At 40.0% G+C, this 17,304-nt stretch overlaps 1 protein-coding gene across 1 annotated transcript in view; it reads right to left on the bottom strand.

Moving 5' to 3' along the window:
* Positions 1-16,760, bottom strand: part of BTAF1 (B-TFIID TATA-box binding protein associated factor 1) — an 84,762-nt gene extending 68,002 nt beyond the window's left edge. Inside the window, exons 1-2 of the mRNA XM_052661211.1 lie at positions 16,471-16,760; positions 3,114-3,237 (exon numbers count right to left, since the gene is read on the bottom strand). Coding sequence (XP_052517171.1) covers positions 3,114-3,237; positions 16,471-16,760 — 414 coding nt within the window. The remainder of the gene's footprint in view (positions 1-3,113; positions 3,238-16,470) is intronic.
* Positions 16,761-17,304: the final 544 nt, after the last annotated feature.

The following is a 17,304-nucleotide window of genomic DNA, read 5'->3' as shown; positions in this document are numbered from 1 at the left end:
GGTATGAATATACAGTCAGTTAATAGTTATATGCTGGAGACTTCCCTGGTAGTACAGTGGTTAATAATTTGCCTGCTAATGCACGGGACACAAGTTCGATCCCTGGTGCAGGATGACTCCCCACGCCGTGGAGCAACTAAGCTTGTGTGCCATGACTACCGAGCCTGCGTTCTAGGACCTGCGAGCTGCAACTACTGAAGCCTTCGCACGCGGGAGCCTGTGCTCTGCAACGAGAGAAGCCACTACAATGAGAAGCCCACACACCACAACTAGAGAGTGGTCCCTGCCTGCTGCCATCAGAGAAAGCCCACATGCAGCGACAAAGACCCAGCACAGACAAAAATACACAAAGTTAAAAAAAAAGTGCTGACAAAGATATGAAGAGATCAGACCTCTCATACATGCTGTTGGGAATGTAATATGGTGTAATAAGTTCCTCATAAAGTTAAACACAGTTACCATATGACCCAGCAATTCTACTCTCTAGTATACACCCATGTATGAAAACATACATCCATACAAAAAACTGCACACAAATTTTCATAGCAGCATCATTTAAAACAGGCCCCAGAGTGGAAACAACTAAAATGTACATCAACTGATAAAGAAATAAATAAAATGTGGTATATCCAATATTATCCATACCCATACAAAGAACGATATTTGGCAATAAAAAAGAGTGAAAAACGAAACATGCAAAATCATGAAAGAAGGCTTCCCAGGTGGCGCCAGTGGTAAAGAACCTGCCTGCTAATGCAGGAGACATGGAGAGACATGGGCTTTGATCCCTGGATTGGGTAGATCCCCTGGAGGAAGGCATGGCAACTCACTCCAGCATTCTTGCCTGGAGAACCCCATGGACAGTAGCCTGGCAGGCTACAGCCCATTGGGTCGCGAAGAGCTGCACACCACTGAAGTGACTTAGCACACACAATATGAAAGAACCTTGAAACTAACATTTAAGTGAAAAAAACAATCACAAAATACCACATATTTAATATAACAAGAGAGGAGATTAGCGGTTGCCTAGGACCGAGTATGGAAGGGAGAGTGACAGAGAGTGGCTGGTAATAGACACGAGGTTTCTTTTGAGGGAGACAGAAATGTTTCAGGGCTTCCCCAGTGGCTCAGTGGTTAAGAATCTGCCTGTAAAGCAGGAGCCATGGGTTTGGCTCCTGGGTCGGGAAGAGCCCCTGGAGGAGGGTATGGTGACCCACTCCAGTATTCTTGCCTGGAGAATCCCAGGGAAAGAGTACCCCGGTGGGCTACAGTCCATAGCGTTGCCAAGAGTAGGACATGACTGAAATGACTTAGCACACAAAAATGTTTTAAAATCAGATCGTGGTGATAGTTGCATGTGTCTGTGGATATACTAAAAATCCCTGAATTGTACACTTCATCTGGATGAATTACACGGTATATAAAATCTATTCAATAAAGCTATTTTTCACAAAAATAAAACCGAAGGCAAAAGGAAAACACTGAGGGCAGAGAGGGGATAGGAGATGAGAAAAGTGCTAGAAACAAACTTTGCCTCTTTTAGAATTATTCGATGGCAGTCATATGGTGGTGTCTGAGTTAAGAAGGACAGAACTCACTTGGAAGGCTGGAAACTTTTTCTCAGTTCATTCAGTCCTCCACCTCTTCCCTTGGGATGAGAAGAAACAGGTGCCTCTCTATCCCCACATCTAACACATGAGTTTAGTACTGCCAAGTGTGCATCTTTCTTCATTCTGAGAACATGGAACCTATAGATGTCAAATCACTATCTCTCCATCTACGTCGTGGTTAGAAAGTTCTGATAGTATCTAAGTGAGGAGTGTGCTGGAGAGAGTTGCTGTTCGCCCCCATGATGGAATAATAGAGGGCAGATTTGTGTACGATGACAAGGGCTTAGGACTCCTACTCATAGGATTCAGGGAGGGACAAATCAGAACTAGAGGAGGAGATAAGACTGGTGGGAATAGAGGTATCTTGGGTCTTCCAATATTTGGGTTATCATATTGCTTCCCATCCCATCTGCTATCCACTGCCCCTACTCCCACTAAACACATATATCAAGCACTCCTGATTTTATTTTGCATGCCAGAGAATTAAATACATGGAATTTGCTGCTTACTATCCCTGGGTTGGGAAGATCCCCTGGAGTAGGAAATGGTAACCTGCTCCAGTATTCTTGCCTGGAAAATTCCACAGACAGAGGAGCCGAGTGGCCTGCAGTCCATGGGGGTCACAAAGAGTCGGATAAGACTGAGCAGAGCACATCATACAGTTACACTTCTACAAGCCCACTGCTGCTGCTGCTAAGTCGCTTCAGTCGTGTCCGACTCTGTGCGACCCCGTAGACAGAAGCCCACCAGGCTCCCCAGTCCCTGGGATTCTCCAGGCAAGAACACTGGAGTGGGCTGCCATTTCCTTCTCCAGTGCATGAAAGTGAAAAGTGACAGTGAAGTCGCTCAGTCATGTCCGACTCTTGGTGACACCATGGACTGCAGCCCACCAGGCTCCTCCGTCCATGGGAGTTTCCAGGCAAGAGTACTGGAGTGGGGTGCCATTGCCTTCTCCACTACAAGCCCACAGGAGTCACTAAAAATAAAGCAAGTGCTTAGGGAAAGAACATGGGCTAGGATTGTGAAAACACTTATCCACCAAAGGAGAAAGCCTCCACTTTCAAAGAGCTAATAACTAAAAGAATGTAATGACAAGTAGCTTCTCATATATTTCCACCATTACCCATGAGCACTCATCCATTTGAAGACTGTCAACTGATGTAATTATTAGCTGCTAAGAACAAGTTAGACCACTAACAAACTAGATTAACAACTTAGTTCATTACCACACTGGATAAGATTCAAATTTGTACCACAGGCCAAAGGTTCTTTATTGTCAAATCCCTTTGACAATAAAACTTTACATAAAAAACAAAGTACTTTAAACCTTATGACAAAACGATAGTAAAAAATTTTAAATATTTGGGAAAATACCGAACTTATTTAATGAATTTGAAGACCACAAACTGTCACTAATAAGACAACTTCCTTCTCTTTTATGTTTTCACCCATGGATAAATTTCTGCAACTGTATTATACTAAAAGAGGAAAAAGAGTTCTTACTTTAGATAATAGATTATTCAGTTCATGGGGATGAAGCTTCACCACTTCTCCAAGTTGCTGTGCAGCAGCTTTTCTTGTAACTGGAGTAGTGCCAGTATCCAGCAAGATAAAAAGACGGTCAAGCCTAAAATAATAAAAATGTCATGATTACTCTCAAGTGTTTCCTCATATATGTTTGAGTCAATAAATGTACATATTCAGCATCTGTGAAGAAAGAGCTATGGCAGAGCTGTAGGAGACAAACTAATCTACTCCTAAGGAACTTGCTATGGAGGTGGAGTGAGTGAGTAAGGCAAGTACACAAATAATTAGAGTACAGGGTATAATATAGGAATTGTACATGCATATACATGTTCAACAAGCATATGTCAGAAGAGGAGAAAGTGCTTTGAGAAGATGGAATGGAAGCAATAAATACTATATCCCCAACTGTATAATACTAAAAGAGCTTTCTAAAAGAAATGGTGTATGAGTTGAACCTTAATGGTAGCAAAAAAAATTCAATTCTGGTGAAAATGAGGCGGTAAAAGAGAAAAAGGGGAGAAACATCTCGAAGAGGGAATAAGAAGCAAACAGCAGTAAGACAAAGGAGGCTGCATTTAGAGAAGTGAGTAACCCAGTCTAGTTGTAATTCAGGGAACACTTAAGAGAACAGTAGGAGATGTAGCTACAAAAGCAGCTAGAGAGAGACCTACTGTGGAGACCCTTGAATTATAGCTCAGCCATGCAAGACTCTGATCAGGAAAGACACGGGGGCTTCCCTGGTGACTCAGTGGTAAAGAACCTGCCTGCCAATGCAGGAGACAGGCTCCATCCCTGATCTGGCAAGATCCCACATGCCGAGGAGAAACGAAGCCCATGAGCCACAACTACTGAGCCTGTGCTCTAGCGCCAGGGAGTTGCAACTACTGAGTCCACATGCTCCAACTACGGAAGCCCTTGCGCCCTACAGCCCTGGTTCCACAACAAAAGAAATCACAACGAGAAGCCCACGCACCGCAGCAAGAAGCCCACTCAGAAAGGAAGACCCATCACAGCCAAAAAACAAATAAAATTATTTTTTAAAAAAGAAAGTCATGGGACTGGAGCTATGCTTCAGGAAGGTTAGTCTTGCAGCAGGGTGAAGCATGAAGTAAAAAGGAAACTTTTATGAGAACTTTTAGACCTGAGCTACAATCATGGTTACAAGACTAGAAAGAAGTTGGGAAAAATGCTGCAGAATTACCATGGTGATGTCAAGGAAATGCAAAGATTCTGAGACTCTGAAACTTAGGAATGAAGATGTCATTAAAGAAATGGGAAGAACTAGTGGAGGAAATGTCTCTGAGGAAAGATGACAAGTTTATCAGTGGCCGGGTCAGGAAAGCTAGGGGAAAGCAAAAAGAACAGTTGGAATAGACATCTGATGTTCAGAAGAAAGTTGAGATGAAAGGTATATAGATGAATGAGCCATTTGTATAGAAATGACAGAATGGCAGTAAGACCTCTGAGCAAACAGTCTGTAAAAGACAAACACCATTATGGGCCAGAGCCACAGCACCACGATTCAAATCCCAGTTCTGACATTAATCCAACAGATAGTTTGGAATAAAATCACAATGTCTTACACCTGGAATAAGTGGGGGAACATGGAAAACTGTGTCACTTCGCTTCTGGGATACAGGAAAGTCCTAAGATTTGAAAAAGAGAAAGGAACCAGTAATTACTACCAGCTGTCCATGTGTCATATAGGTCTAGCCTTCCACCACAATGTTCATCAGGTTCAATGAAGTAAATGGATACCACAGGTCAAGAAAGGAAGGCAGTCTCACATACAAAATAAATGGGTATTTATACAGGATGAAGGATGAAAAGGGGCAAGGTGATATTAATTGTGCCCCAATCCTATATGACGGGAGATTTCGAGAACAAACCTTTAAATCTCATCTAATGAGGAAGAGAAAGCAAGCAAGGTCCCAAAGTTAAGCATGAATATTAAGTACTAACAAACTGCAAAGAGGCTCATCTTTTACCTCTGGGATTATTTTTCTTTTGCAAAGAGCTAAAAAACTAGAAAGCAAAGTTCTAAAATCCCTTTATATAACAAAATAGGGGTCACATGAAATAAGCAGGGTCTTTTCTTCTTTTGGAGGGGGTTGTTGCTGTTTAGTCATTGAGTCTGACTCTTTTATAACCCTATGAACCATAGAACTACTGGGTTCCTCTGTCCATGGGATTTCCCAGAAAGAATTCTGGAGTGATCTTTTCCTTCTCCAGGGGATCTTCCCAACCCAGGTATTGAACTCACATCTTCTCCTGCACTGGCAGGCAGCTTCTCTACCAATGAGCCACCTGGGAAGCCCTTTGGAGGAGGCAGTATTTATCAAACTAGCCAGTCACTAATAAACACAAAATCATTGTAACTAGTAAAATATATATAGAAAGATATACACACACACACACATATATACAACTAGTAAAATATATATATAAAGATACACACACACACACACATATATATATATACACACATATATATATATATATATACATACACAACTGGGCTTCCCTTGTGGCTCAGCTGGTAAAGAATCCGCCTGCAGTGAAGAAGACCTGAGTTCGATCCCTGGGTTGGGAAGATCCCCTAGAGAAGGGAAAGGCTACGCACTCCAGCATTTTGGCCTGGAGAATTCCATGGAGTGTACAGACCATGGGGTCACAAACAGTCAGACATGACTGAGCAACTTTCACATACATGCAACCAAAATAGGTCTTTTTCAGTCAAGAAGGCTAAGGGTACCATGAAAACTTTTCAACTGACTCAAAACACTAAGAGGCAAGGTTCAAATTTTACAGTTAAGGGTATGTAAGAAGGACATATTTTAAACAAAATATGAGGTAATTAAAGCCAGTGACATAAAGAAAAAAGAGTAATACAAAACAATTTTTGCTTCCTATATACTGAATGACACACAGAGTGATTATAAAGAAATTAATTTTGAAAAAACGCTGTGCATAGACACACCCCACCTTTTGACATAATATTTCTCTTTATCCACCCAAGGCTGCCTAAATACTTGCCTGCACTCATTTACTCTTCAGGCTTTGCTACAGGATTTGGTGAAGAATGACTCAGAGATAATGGGACAGAAGGGAGAAAAAAAAAATCTTCTGACAGTGGTGGTTTTCATAAAATTCTAACACTAAGTCAGATCCCAAATCCTTTTCCCATAAAACTACCTCCCTCATACATCCCATACATAACTCTAAGAATGCTCTTTGATGTACTTTCATCTTTATAACTGATTATGATGTTAAAGTTACTGAAACTGTCTCTAAAACTTCACAACAAATATATGCCTATTGTCAGGACTGATTTTGAATGCCTCTGCTGAATGAAAAGAAATTTGCAAAAAGAAAATTTAATATCTATGAACAATTTTCTATCAAGGCAAATAAACATTCATTTTAAATCTATATTCTATGGCAAGCAAAATTATCAAAAATTAAATGTTTTATTATAAAAATTATGTCTTAAGTCATATTTATGCAACAACGGACTTATATCTGTATATGATGCATGTATTCTTTATAATAATATAAACTGTCTGTGTACAGTTTACATAAATCCAGGACCTTCCTACAGGAAAAGTTGCAAAATGGTAGAACCAGACTGGAAGTTAGGAGATCTTTAAAAGTATTACTTTTGTCACTTGTTAGAAGGTTTAGAAAAGAAACCCACTTAACCCCTTACTTTACAGGGTGAAACTAGATCCAGTCATATTTCACAGCTCCACATCACTGCAAATGTTTATAGTTTTTTCCCCCTTATATACCATGTTTGTCATATCTTCGATCTATTTGATACAAAGTTCCTTAGACTGCCCCTCTGGATATATTTCAACTACTGGATTGGCCAAAAGTTCGTTTGAGTTTTCTGTAACATCTTACAGAAAAACCCAAACTTTTTAACCAGCCCAATACTTCATAACTCCTTTTCAGTGATGGAGTTTCTGCTTTTGCGATGAAAAGCAAAAGCTGGCTGCAAAATGAACACTCTAAGGAAGTGACAATACTAACCTGTTTGTAAGTCTATGTATAAATAGTTAAAATTGAGTTTTCCAAGTCCACCCCCCCCAATCATTTCCACTTTCCTCAAGTCCCAATTGCTATTACCTATTCCTTAAAAATGAATGGACTGAGTAGATCCCTAGGTTATTAGAATACAAACTATCTCATCTCAATTATTACCTTTAAAGGTCTTTACACTCATCCTTTCAATTTCAGATGAAAAGACAGTCCTTGTTTTTCTTCAAGACTTGCATAATGTCTCACCATTTTCTTGATACCATCTCCTTCTACCCTCATTCAATTATCCTTTCTCTAATATCTTACATCACTGCCTCATTAATCTACTCTCTTCTGTCTTCAAATATACAGAAAGTGAAGTCGCTCAGTCGTGTCCAACTCTTTGTGATCCCATGGACTGTAGTCTACTAGGCTTCTTTGTCCATGGGATTTTCCAGGCAAGAGTACTGGAGTGGCTTGCCATTTCCTTCTCCAGGGGATCTTCCTGCCCCAAGGATCAAACCCAGGTCTCCTGCATTGCAGGCAGACACTATACCCTGAGCCACCAGGGAAGCCCCATCTTTAATAAGATAAACCGCTTGACCTCCATCTTCTAGAACACTCTTTTTGCTGCCAAGCATCTTGAACAAGTGTTTAAAATCACTTCTTTTATCTTCTCACCACATACATTTTAATCCCTATAAATCAAGTTTCTATCCTTCTCTACTACTGAAATAGCATACCTGAAGGTCACCAATGAACTTCTAAGCTCTAAAACCTATGGCTTTGTTTTTTATAAATCCAATTTTCATGATTCTTCTGTGACATCTGATTTCAGTACATACCCCATTCTTAAAATACTTTCCTTCCTAAGTTTTCAAAACATTCTATTACCCTGTTCTTCTCTGACCTCTTAATTCTTTCCATGGTTTCCCTATTCTTAACACTCTTAATAAGAACATTCTCCCAAATTCAATCCTTGGCTGTCCATCTCTCATCAGTTTCTCCTGTAGGAAACTGTAATTTGTTTAAACTATAACATATAACAAATAATTCTCAAGTCTAGCCCATCTGGGAGCTCAAGTGCAAACTTTCAACTGCCTGATGAGCAAAACTCCATACTAATAAGATCTAATGCTAAGTTTACTTCCTAGAACACCCTGTGATCAAATTATTATCTAAAACTTTCAATGGCTCACCCTTACCTACCAGGTAGTAATCAAAAACAAGAAAGTATCTCCCAAATTTTGGTGTCCACAATTTTGTCTACACTGTTTCTTCCACTTGGAATGTCTTCTCTTGGTCCAATTCTTCAGCTCACTCCCATCCACTCAGACTCAGTTCAAGTTCTTTACCTTCTTGACACCATCTCAGGGACTACTACACAATTACATCCTCTTCTAAAATCCACTGGGATTCTCATTTTGCACAACCATTTTTCCATTTATTATGCATTTTTGTGTCTTTACATTGTCACATGTTGTCTTATGCTTATTAGGCTTCACCTTCTTCAATGATTCTTTTTGTCCCCCACAATATTGCTCAAAGTGTCTCTGCACAGAATTCAAATATTGTTTTGAGTACCTGGTATTTACTGTAATTAGAATTATAGATAAAGAAAAATTCAAGTTTCTCGGGGACAGGTTGAAGCACCATTTTTAAACAAAGAGAGTACTATATTTTTTTTTGCTTCCTTTGAGAAATATCCTTAATCTGTCATAGCTATACTACCCAAAAACAAGTTATAAAAATAACAGAAGTGATGCTAAAGCAATGTTTCAGTAAGTAAAAAGATGACTACAGCAGTACTTTAGCAATCTGAACATCAGGCAGTTACGGCTGCTGCAAAGAGCAAGCTGAAAACGACTGGGCAGTAGGCACTGTATTCCTTCAATAATTTCTACCCTTCCTAAACCTTCCTTTAGTCCTCTGCAGACACATACTCCTGCCTAAAGACCTTCTACTCCTCTAACTTAATGCTGAATTTGCCTCACAAACGCACAGTTCCTTCTGCCTCTCCTTTCTTCAAAGTCTTACACCCCAAAGCCATGTCATGTCACCTCCGCTCCCTCACCAGTCAGCTGCCCTGAGGGTAAATCAGCTCATTCTCTCATCCAGTTCCAGACCTGTCTATTCTACCTCTCCCACCTTATGATAGTCAGATTTGACTCCCTGAATAGAAGAATGCTTCTTTGGTGCTCTTGACTCAAAGCCCCTTTTGGAGTTTTTCATTCTTCTCTCCAGGATAACAGATTAGATGCCACATAAAAGGAACACAAAAGGATGAGCAGACCAGGATCTCACAAGAGGGCAATGTGACCTATTACACCAGGATAGCCAGCTATGAGGCAAGCAGGGTAAGCATGGGTCAGGACACAATGGAAAAGACTGGTATAATGAACAGGTAGGGGAGAGGGAAAGGGTATGAGACAGAGCCAGTATTATGCTGGAGGGCAGACAGGGCCCTTGATGAAGGAGAGGTCTGAAGGAAGCCAGGTGATCAAAAGAAAAAGAAAGTTAAAGAAGGGCTGACTGAGGGAACACAGTACTTACCACAATACTTCTTTTGGCTAAAGCTTATGTAGCATAACAGCTAATGCTACTCTTCATTCTCCAAAGGATAGACAAATGGAGGAAAAAGAGGTAATAGACTGTCAAGCTGAAGAGAAGATACCAGAGACTGTAGAAGCATAAATTAAATAAAACATGGTACAATTATATTTGACAGTATCCACTGATTACATTAAAAACCAACAACCTCCAAAAAAAAAAAAAAAACCAACCACCATGGCATCCGGTCCCATCATTTCATGGCAAATAGATGGGGAAACAATGGAAACAGTGACACATTTATTTTCTTGGGCTCTAAAATCACTGCAGATGGCAACTGCAGCCATGAATTTAAAAGACACTTGCTCCATGGAAGAAAATCTATGACAAACCCAGACAGTGTATTAAAAAGCAGAGACATCATTTTGAAACAGAAGTCTGTATAGTCAAAGCTATGGTTTTTCCAGTAGTTATGTATGGATGTGAGAGTTAGACCCTAAAGAAGGCTGAGCACCAAAGAACTGATAATTCTGAACTGTAGTGTTGGAGAAGACTCTTGAGAGTCCCTTGGACTGCAAGATCAAACCAGTCAATCCTAAAGGAAATCAGTCCTGAGTATTCATTGGAAGGACTGATGTTGAAGCTGAAGCTCTAATACTTTGGCCACCTGATGCAAAGAGCCGACTCATTAGAAAACACCCTGATGCTGAGAAAGACTGAAGGCAGGAGGAGAAGGGGATGAAAGAGGACAAGATGGTTGGATAGCATTACAGATGCAATGGACGTAAGCTTGAGCAAGCTCAGGGAGATTGTGAAAGACAGGGAAGCCTGGCATGGTGCAGTCTATGGGGTCACAAAGAATCGGACATGACTGAGCAACTGAATGACAACAAATGCTTCTGAATCTATTGATGATGATAATCTGGCCCATTTTCAATTGGATTTTAATTCAGAGAAATAACTATAAAAGACATGATCCGTGTTTATTTTATAAACCTGTGATTTCAGAAAACTGCTCTAAAGACTGCCTAGAGGGAAGACGGGAATGAGAAGATAGGTATGTGGGATTAAGAGACACAAACTACTATATATAAAACAAATAAGCCACAAGGATGCACTGTACTGCACAGGGAAAAAGAGCCATTATTTTATTATAACTTTAAATGATATATAATATAAAAACATTGAATTGCTATGTTATATCCTTGAAACTTATACAATATTGAAAATTAATTATACTTCAAATTAAAACAGAAAACGTGGCTTAAAAAACTGGCTGTTAGAAAAAGGAAAGTACATGGAGTTTGTAGAGGTTATGCTGGCAACTATAATTTAACTTTTCTTCAGCTGTTTGTGTTATCATAATTCAAAAAGAATATAAAAAGAAATAATATGCATGCTAAACTATAAAAATGTCCTAGACTACTACTTCAACACCAATAAACATATATATATTGCATTTCTGCTATTTGAGGGTGGAAAAGCTGTTTGAGGGTGGAAAAAGAAAGTGTTTAAAATATAACTTTCACAATCTATTTCCAATCTCAGTATTCTCTGAATAAATTTAATCACTCTAAGAAAATTACGGGAGGTCAACTGACAGAATACGTCAGAGATGGCTTTGTAATTGTAACAAAAGGGAATGATCAGTCAAGTTTGTCCATTTTGTCATGCATTTTTTACATTTACTATGTGAGGCTTTTCTTTTCTCTGTTACTTAGGGAATAAGAACATAAATATCTGGTATCAACACTGTGCTTAGTCCTACATAACATCATTAAGCAAGGAAGTTATGATCAAAAGAAATGTCTTTTAAGAAATTGCCTAGACTGATGTTTTAAAATGCCTTCAAGTTCCTACTGTGGGTTATTTGAAACTATGTTAATGCTAGAAGAAAGTAGATTAATTTGAAATACCACAAAGAATGCTGAGAACAGATATGAAGATGTGAAACAACACCAAAGCCAGATGCAAGGGCAGGTGTGTGTTATTTACATTCTCCCCACACCCACGAGAACAGGAACTCCATGAGAATGGGAAATCCATTTTTATTCCCTGCTGTATCTCCAGCACCTGGAACACAGAAAGCACTCTGTAAATACTTGTTAAATGAGTGCTGAAAAGGAAAGCCAAGGTACATTATTTCCTTCAGGACACTTTTTTTTTCCTAACCTCTGCCTCTTGTATGACTTTATCTTAAACATAAAAATCTAGATTTTTCAGGGGAAAAAAGTGTACAGTGGATTAAAACTTCATTTGAAAGTGTACATTTTAAAATGGTTAAAATGGTGAATTGTTAGGTGTACAGTACTTTGAGAAACAGACTAAAGAAACAGGGAGGAATTTAACCAAAGTAATTAAAATGGATACACTTAAATAATGCCTCCTCTATCTTTCCTAGCTTTTGGTCCCCATTTTTAAAGTACAAAATATTCAATATATTACAATTTACAACAGTGTCTTCTGTCAATCTTATAATGGATAGAAATTAGTAATAATGGAGGAATAGGCCTAACAAACAAAAAACACCTGTGCTCTCCCACAGGTAAGATCATATTAGCGTTTTCCCTGTCAAGAGCAAGGACCCCCACATCAAGAAACTTCCCTTTACTGTGCAGATTAGGTCACTGAAACAATGTTTCTCTGAAGCATCAGCAGTGTTGAGAGAGAATTAACACAACAGAGCAAAGTTCTGCTCACATGTAGCAATTTATTTCTTCCATAATAGGGTATGTTCAGAATCTTTTCTGAACACAGCATCATTTTTAAACTGCAAAGATGTGTGTCACAGACTTAAGGTATGGCTTCTAAAACAGTCAAGTCATAACCATTGTCTACATATTTTAGAAATGACCTTTATAGCAGAGATCACTGATGGAAAAGTCTCTAAAGTATATTTTTACATTCTCTGTATATGATCAAGGAAAAACTAAATTCATAATAGCTAATCGATGCATAACAACAACCAACCGTGGTATAAACAGGCAAAGGTATCAAAAATAATCTTTTAAAAAATTAAGCTGTGGAACCCAACACTGTTACAGATTCACCCACCACCTTCTGTAATGAACATAACTTAACAATCCCTCTAACATTACCTTTACTGTTGGTGGCTCAACTCCAATTAGTGACAGATGATACAGGGAGAGAGGCTTACAAAACAACACAGTATTCAAAGATTTAATAATTATTATTTAAATTGCTTGCAAACAACACTGAAAGCCTGTAATATATACTAGTTTGTCGGTTTTTCTTTTTTTTGCTGAGGTTGATATTATGAGAGCAAGTCAAGCAGCTAGTGAGTGAGTTTGGCTGACTTTCCAGCATTCACTTATTAAGGGCAACATTGTTCTCGCACATGTGTATACTCTTTTACTAGCGGTCTAAAAGAGTCATACATTTTTAGTAGTATTTCACCGCATTTTATGGGAGAACTTCAAATGCTATCATTGTATTTGCAATTTTAGAGTCACAAAGATATGTGGGGTTTTTTGAGGGGTGGGATAGGTGTTTGTGGCAAGAGTTAACTCACCCATAGGGGATCAAGAGTTGACCATACATTTTAGCATTTGCTACATTCTTATAATTCAAAGTACTACATTAAAACTAAGCCTTTATAAAGGCTAAGTGTGGGACTTCCCTGGTGGTCCAAGCAGTTATGACTCTGACTGCCAATACGGAGGACACGAGTTCCATCTTGGGTCTGGGAAGATTCCAGATGCCTTGGAGCCATCTAAGCACGGGGGCCGCAACAAGAGAAGCCACTGCAATAAGAAGCCTGCACACCACAACTAGAGAAAGGCTGCTTGCAGCAACGAAGATCCAATGCAGCCAAAAATAAAATAAATAATAATTAGGAAAAAAAAACTAAGTGGGGGTCTAAAAATTTTGATTACAGAAAATGCAGTTACATTATATCCAATTTGCATTATAAAAGATCATGCTATCACAGAATTGTACTAGACTATAAATTTATAAAACTAGTTCTGATGATATTTACTGTTTTTTAAATTATAATTTTGGTCAATATTCAAACCTATAATGAAAGCTTTTCTCTCTTAGGGAAATCTGTAAAACTCAGAAGTACTTCCTGAAAAACACCAGAAATACTCTACAAAAGTTACAGAAAAATCATGACAGGAATCAAACAAGAAAACAGTCACCCATTTTTTTTAAAGTGTATTGAGCAACTATGAGAAAAGGCACTCTCCTGGGGAAAGAAAAAGTAAAGACAATCACTTCTCTCACAGAGCTGATGTTAACTCAAGCAAGAAAGCGAACAATTAAACAATCACAAAGTACGATAAATATGACTGGCAAGACAATATCTCACCAGCTGAGATGAAGTAATACCAGAGAAGGCTTCCCAAATACAGTGACACATGTATAGGCTTAGGGTTTAGATCTAAAAACTAAGGTTGGGGGTAGGAGGAGAAGGTAGGAATTAATGTTCCAGAGATTAAGGCAGGAATCAATGTTTTAGAGACTAGGAGGTGAAAAAGAACAAAGATTCAGAATGAAGAGGGAGAGAGAGAGAGACTCAAACAACTTGACAAGATGAAGCTTAAAAAGATAAAGCAGGAACCAAATTACAAATGATCTGGTAAGATGTGTTTGTTACAAAATTTGTCCTTTATCTTTAAGCAACAGAAAACTAAAAGGTTTTAAACAGGGGAAAAAAAAGGCTACATTAAAATTAACATTAGCAAAGAAGCAAAGAATAAATTAGAAAGAGACACCAATGGAGGCAGGAAGAGCAGAATGGCTGCTGTGACAGGTGTCTTGGATTAGAGATGATGGTGCTATGGAGCAGGACTGTGATACATGGCCTGGAAAGAAAAGACTGGCCAGAGAAAGATTAGAAAGGTAGAACTGACAAGACTGGATCTGGGGACTGGCTGGACTGGGGGAAAGGAAGCGAGGGCAAAGTCAAATATTATTCCTGGATCTCTGGATCTGGATTTCTGAACTTAACATTTCCCTCCTATTGGAAATATTTAAAGGTTATAAAAACATTACCATTTCTTTTCAGTCACACACTGATACAAACAGTGCAAAAAATATTTTTTATTTGATTCTCGCAAATGGTTTTTATCTCTTCAACCATTTTCAACCTGTTCTACAATAAAATATTAAAATGAGTGTGTATGTATGTGTATGCGGTTATTCATGTCGGACTCTTTGCGACCCATGGACTATAGTCCGCCAGGCACGTCGTATCCATGGGGATTCTACAGGCAAGAATACTGGAATGCATTGCCATGCCCTCTTCCAGGGGATCTTCTCAACCAGGGATCAAACCCAGGTCTCCCGCATTGTAAGCAGATTCTTTACTGTCTGAGCCATGAGGGAAGCCCAAATGAGCCTGTATTTCACATCAAGAAGAGAAAGGAAATTTAGTTCATAAACATGTGTGCTCAGTGCATGGAGAAGGTCAGTTTAAAATTAAAGTATTTTATTCAAAGTGAATCCTCATATGAAAAAGTCAAGGACTGGCAGTATCCCCATATCAGAAAGTGTCTGAAGTGTTTTCCATGAACCTATTGTATTATCAGAATAAGCCCAGGACTAGCTCTTCTATAAAACCATGACAAGTTTTCTTTTTAAAGCAGACTTTAACAGAATTTTGGCAAGCTAAATAAAAAAGATCTACAGAAAAAAAGAGAGCACCAATCTTTGAAATCCAATGTCAAGAACAAAAAGCAGCTGCTTGGAAAACTCATTCATTCAGAAATGTAGGTGCCCTAAACTTCTGTAAATAGATTTGCATTAGTCAAGCAGATTAGGGTCTCTTTAAACTTTCGTTTTTTTCTCTATTTTATACATCAGAAAATAAGAATTTCCTCACAGTGAATGGAATCAAATAATCTATGAAATAAAAATTAGTTGCCCCCTACTACAGGTACCTTGCCACACTCACACTCAACTCTATTGGGTTTCTCCCACACACTTTCTCATCAGTTATCTAGGGAACCTGTGAGGTATGGGTTATCCTTTTGCTTGCAAAATAGGAATGTTCAATTAACTCTGAAAAATGAACAAAACCTATGTTTTCTGAACTGTCATCATTTTTCCCTTTCAGTCTATATGGTAGAAGGACCAATTTCTCATGAAAACTAACAAACTTGGTGAACCCTTCTGTCTATCCCCTACTTACACATTTCAATGTCCACTAACGTCAAGGCTCTGAGAAAATGTTCTCCCCACCCCAGTCTCTCATATCGGAGAAAAAGACTTTCCTGCTACCTATACAAAGAAATGTCTTGCTGGTCTCCCTATAGTCTCCTATACGTTCCTATCGAGGGGCCATCACTTTAAAATAATTTAAGATTCGTGATACATCTTTCACGCCTTGGTTAAAGAAGATGATACTAATACAATAATTTGCTAAAGATTCCAAAGCTGACGACTTAATGTGTACTGCCAAACAAAACGAAGAATTATACTATAATGTGAGAAAAAAGTACTCAGGAAAGAACATATCCCTAAAGCCGTAAACACAAATTTTAACATAATTAGAAGGTCACTTAGATAACTGTAACTCAAAGTCTCCCCGACTTCGTCAGTTACTACCAAGTTTTCCCGTGAAATGGAGGTTAGGGATCGGCCTTCGAATGCTAAGAAATAGAAGAGATTCTCCTAGCACTCAAAGAGGGAAGAGAAACCAGAGAAGAGAAACATGGTGAGGAAAGAGAAAAACTAGCTCTAACGTGCCAAACGGTCTATTCAGCAAGAAAAAGGCATTCCTGAACTGACTTACGTGGAGTAACCCGAGGCCAAAGCCCCGCTGACTGAGGGGCGAACTGCGGAGTCTGGGCAGGAAGGCGCCCGAGCCCAGTGACAATGGGAACCTCCTGTTAGCTCTGGAGGAATTAGACCCACCTGGAGACCGCCATGGCCGGACGCCGGCGGTTCGGAGCTCCCCGCGAGCGACGAGCCGCGCAGCCGAGGCGCTAGTTTCCAGAGAGCTGAGCGGCGCAGGCCCAGGCCGCGGAGCAGAGGGGAGCGGCCGGTGCGGCGCGGAACGTCCCGGCGCGGGCCCTCGGGCATCTGCCCTGCCGCCTACTCGAGCTCTTCCCCGCCGCGGCCCGGAAGCAGGGGGTCTCAGACAGCGGCGGAGACGGCAGTGCTCCGACCCGCACGACTTCAAACCGGGTGCCCCCAGCCCCGCTCTTTGCTGACGCAGGCGTCGGCACGCCGGACTGAGCGTCAGCGCGCCGGAAGTGACGTCAGCTCACCGCGAGGTGCTCCGCTCTGCCGTTGAGCCGGAGGAGTACGAGCCGCTGCGGCCTGGCGGCACGAGCTGCCAAAAGGGCTGTTTGTGCTCTTCCGGAGGGGGTCGTTAGTCTTCAAGGACTTCATTTTCATAGAAGCAAAAAAGTCGATCTAGCTGAGACTCTCAGAGTTCGAAACCTTTACTTCTGATTCTTCATCGCCCCGATTCTCATCTCACCAGACTGCTCCTAGAGAAAACAGAATCCACAGGGTCCATAAGATGCTCTAGTCCAGATGGCGATCCCAGTGGGAGGGTGAAATCCACAAAGATGTGCAACGGCAGTGAAGACACGGCTCAAATGTTTGCCATGTAACCGCC

Source organism: Budorcas taxicolor, chromosome 23 (assembly GCF_023091745.1).
Source record: "Budorcas taxicolor isolate Tak-1 chromosome 23, Takin1.1, whole genome shotgun sequence".
Classification (NCBI taxonomy): Eukaryota; Metazoa; Chordata; class Mammalia; order Artiodactyla; family Bovidae; genus Budorcas; species Budorcas taxicolor.
The sequence above is the reverse complement of the archived record's forward strand: the minus strand, read 5'-3'. Positions and strand labels throughout refer to the sequence as shown.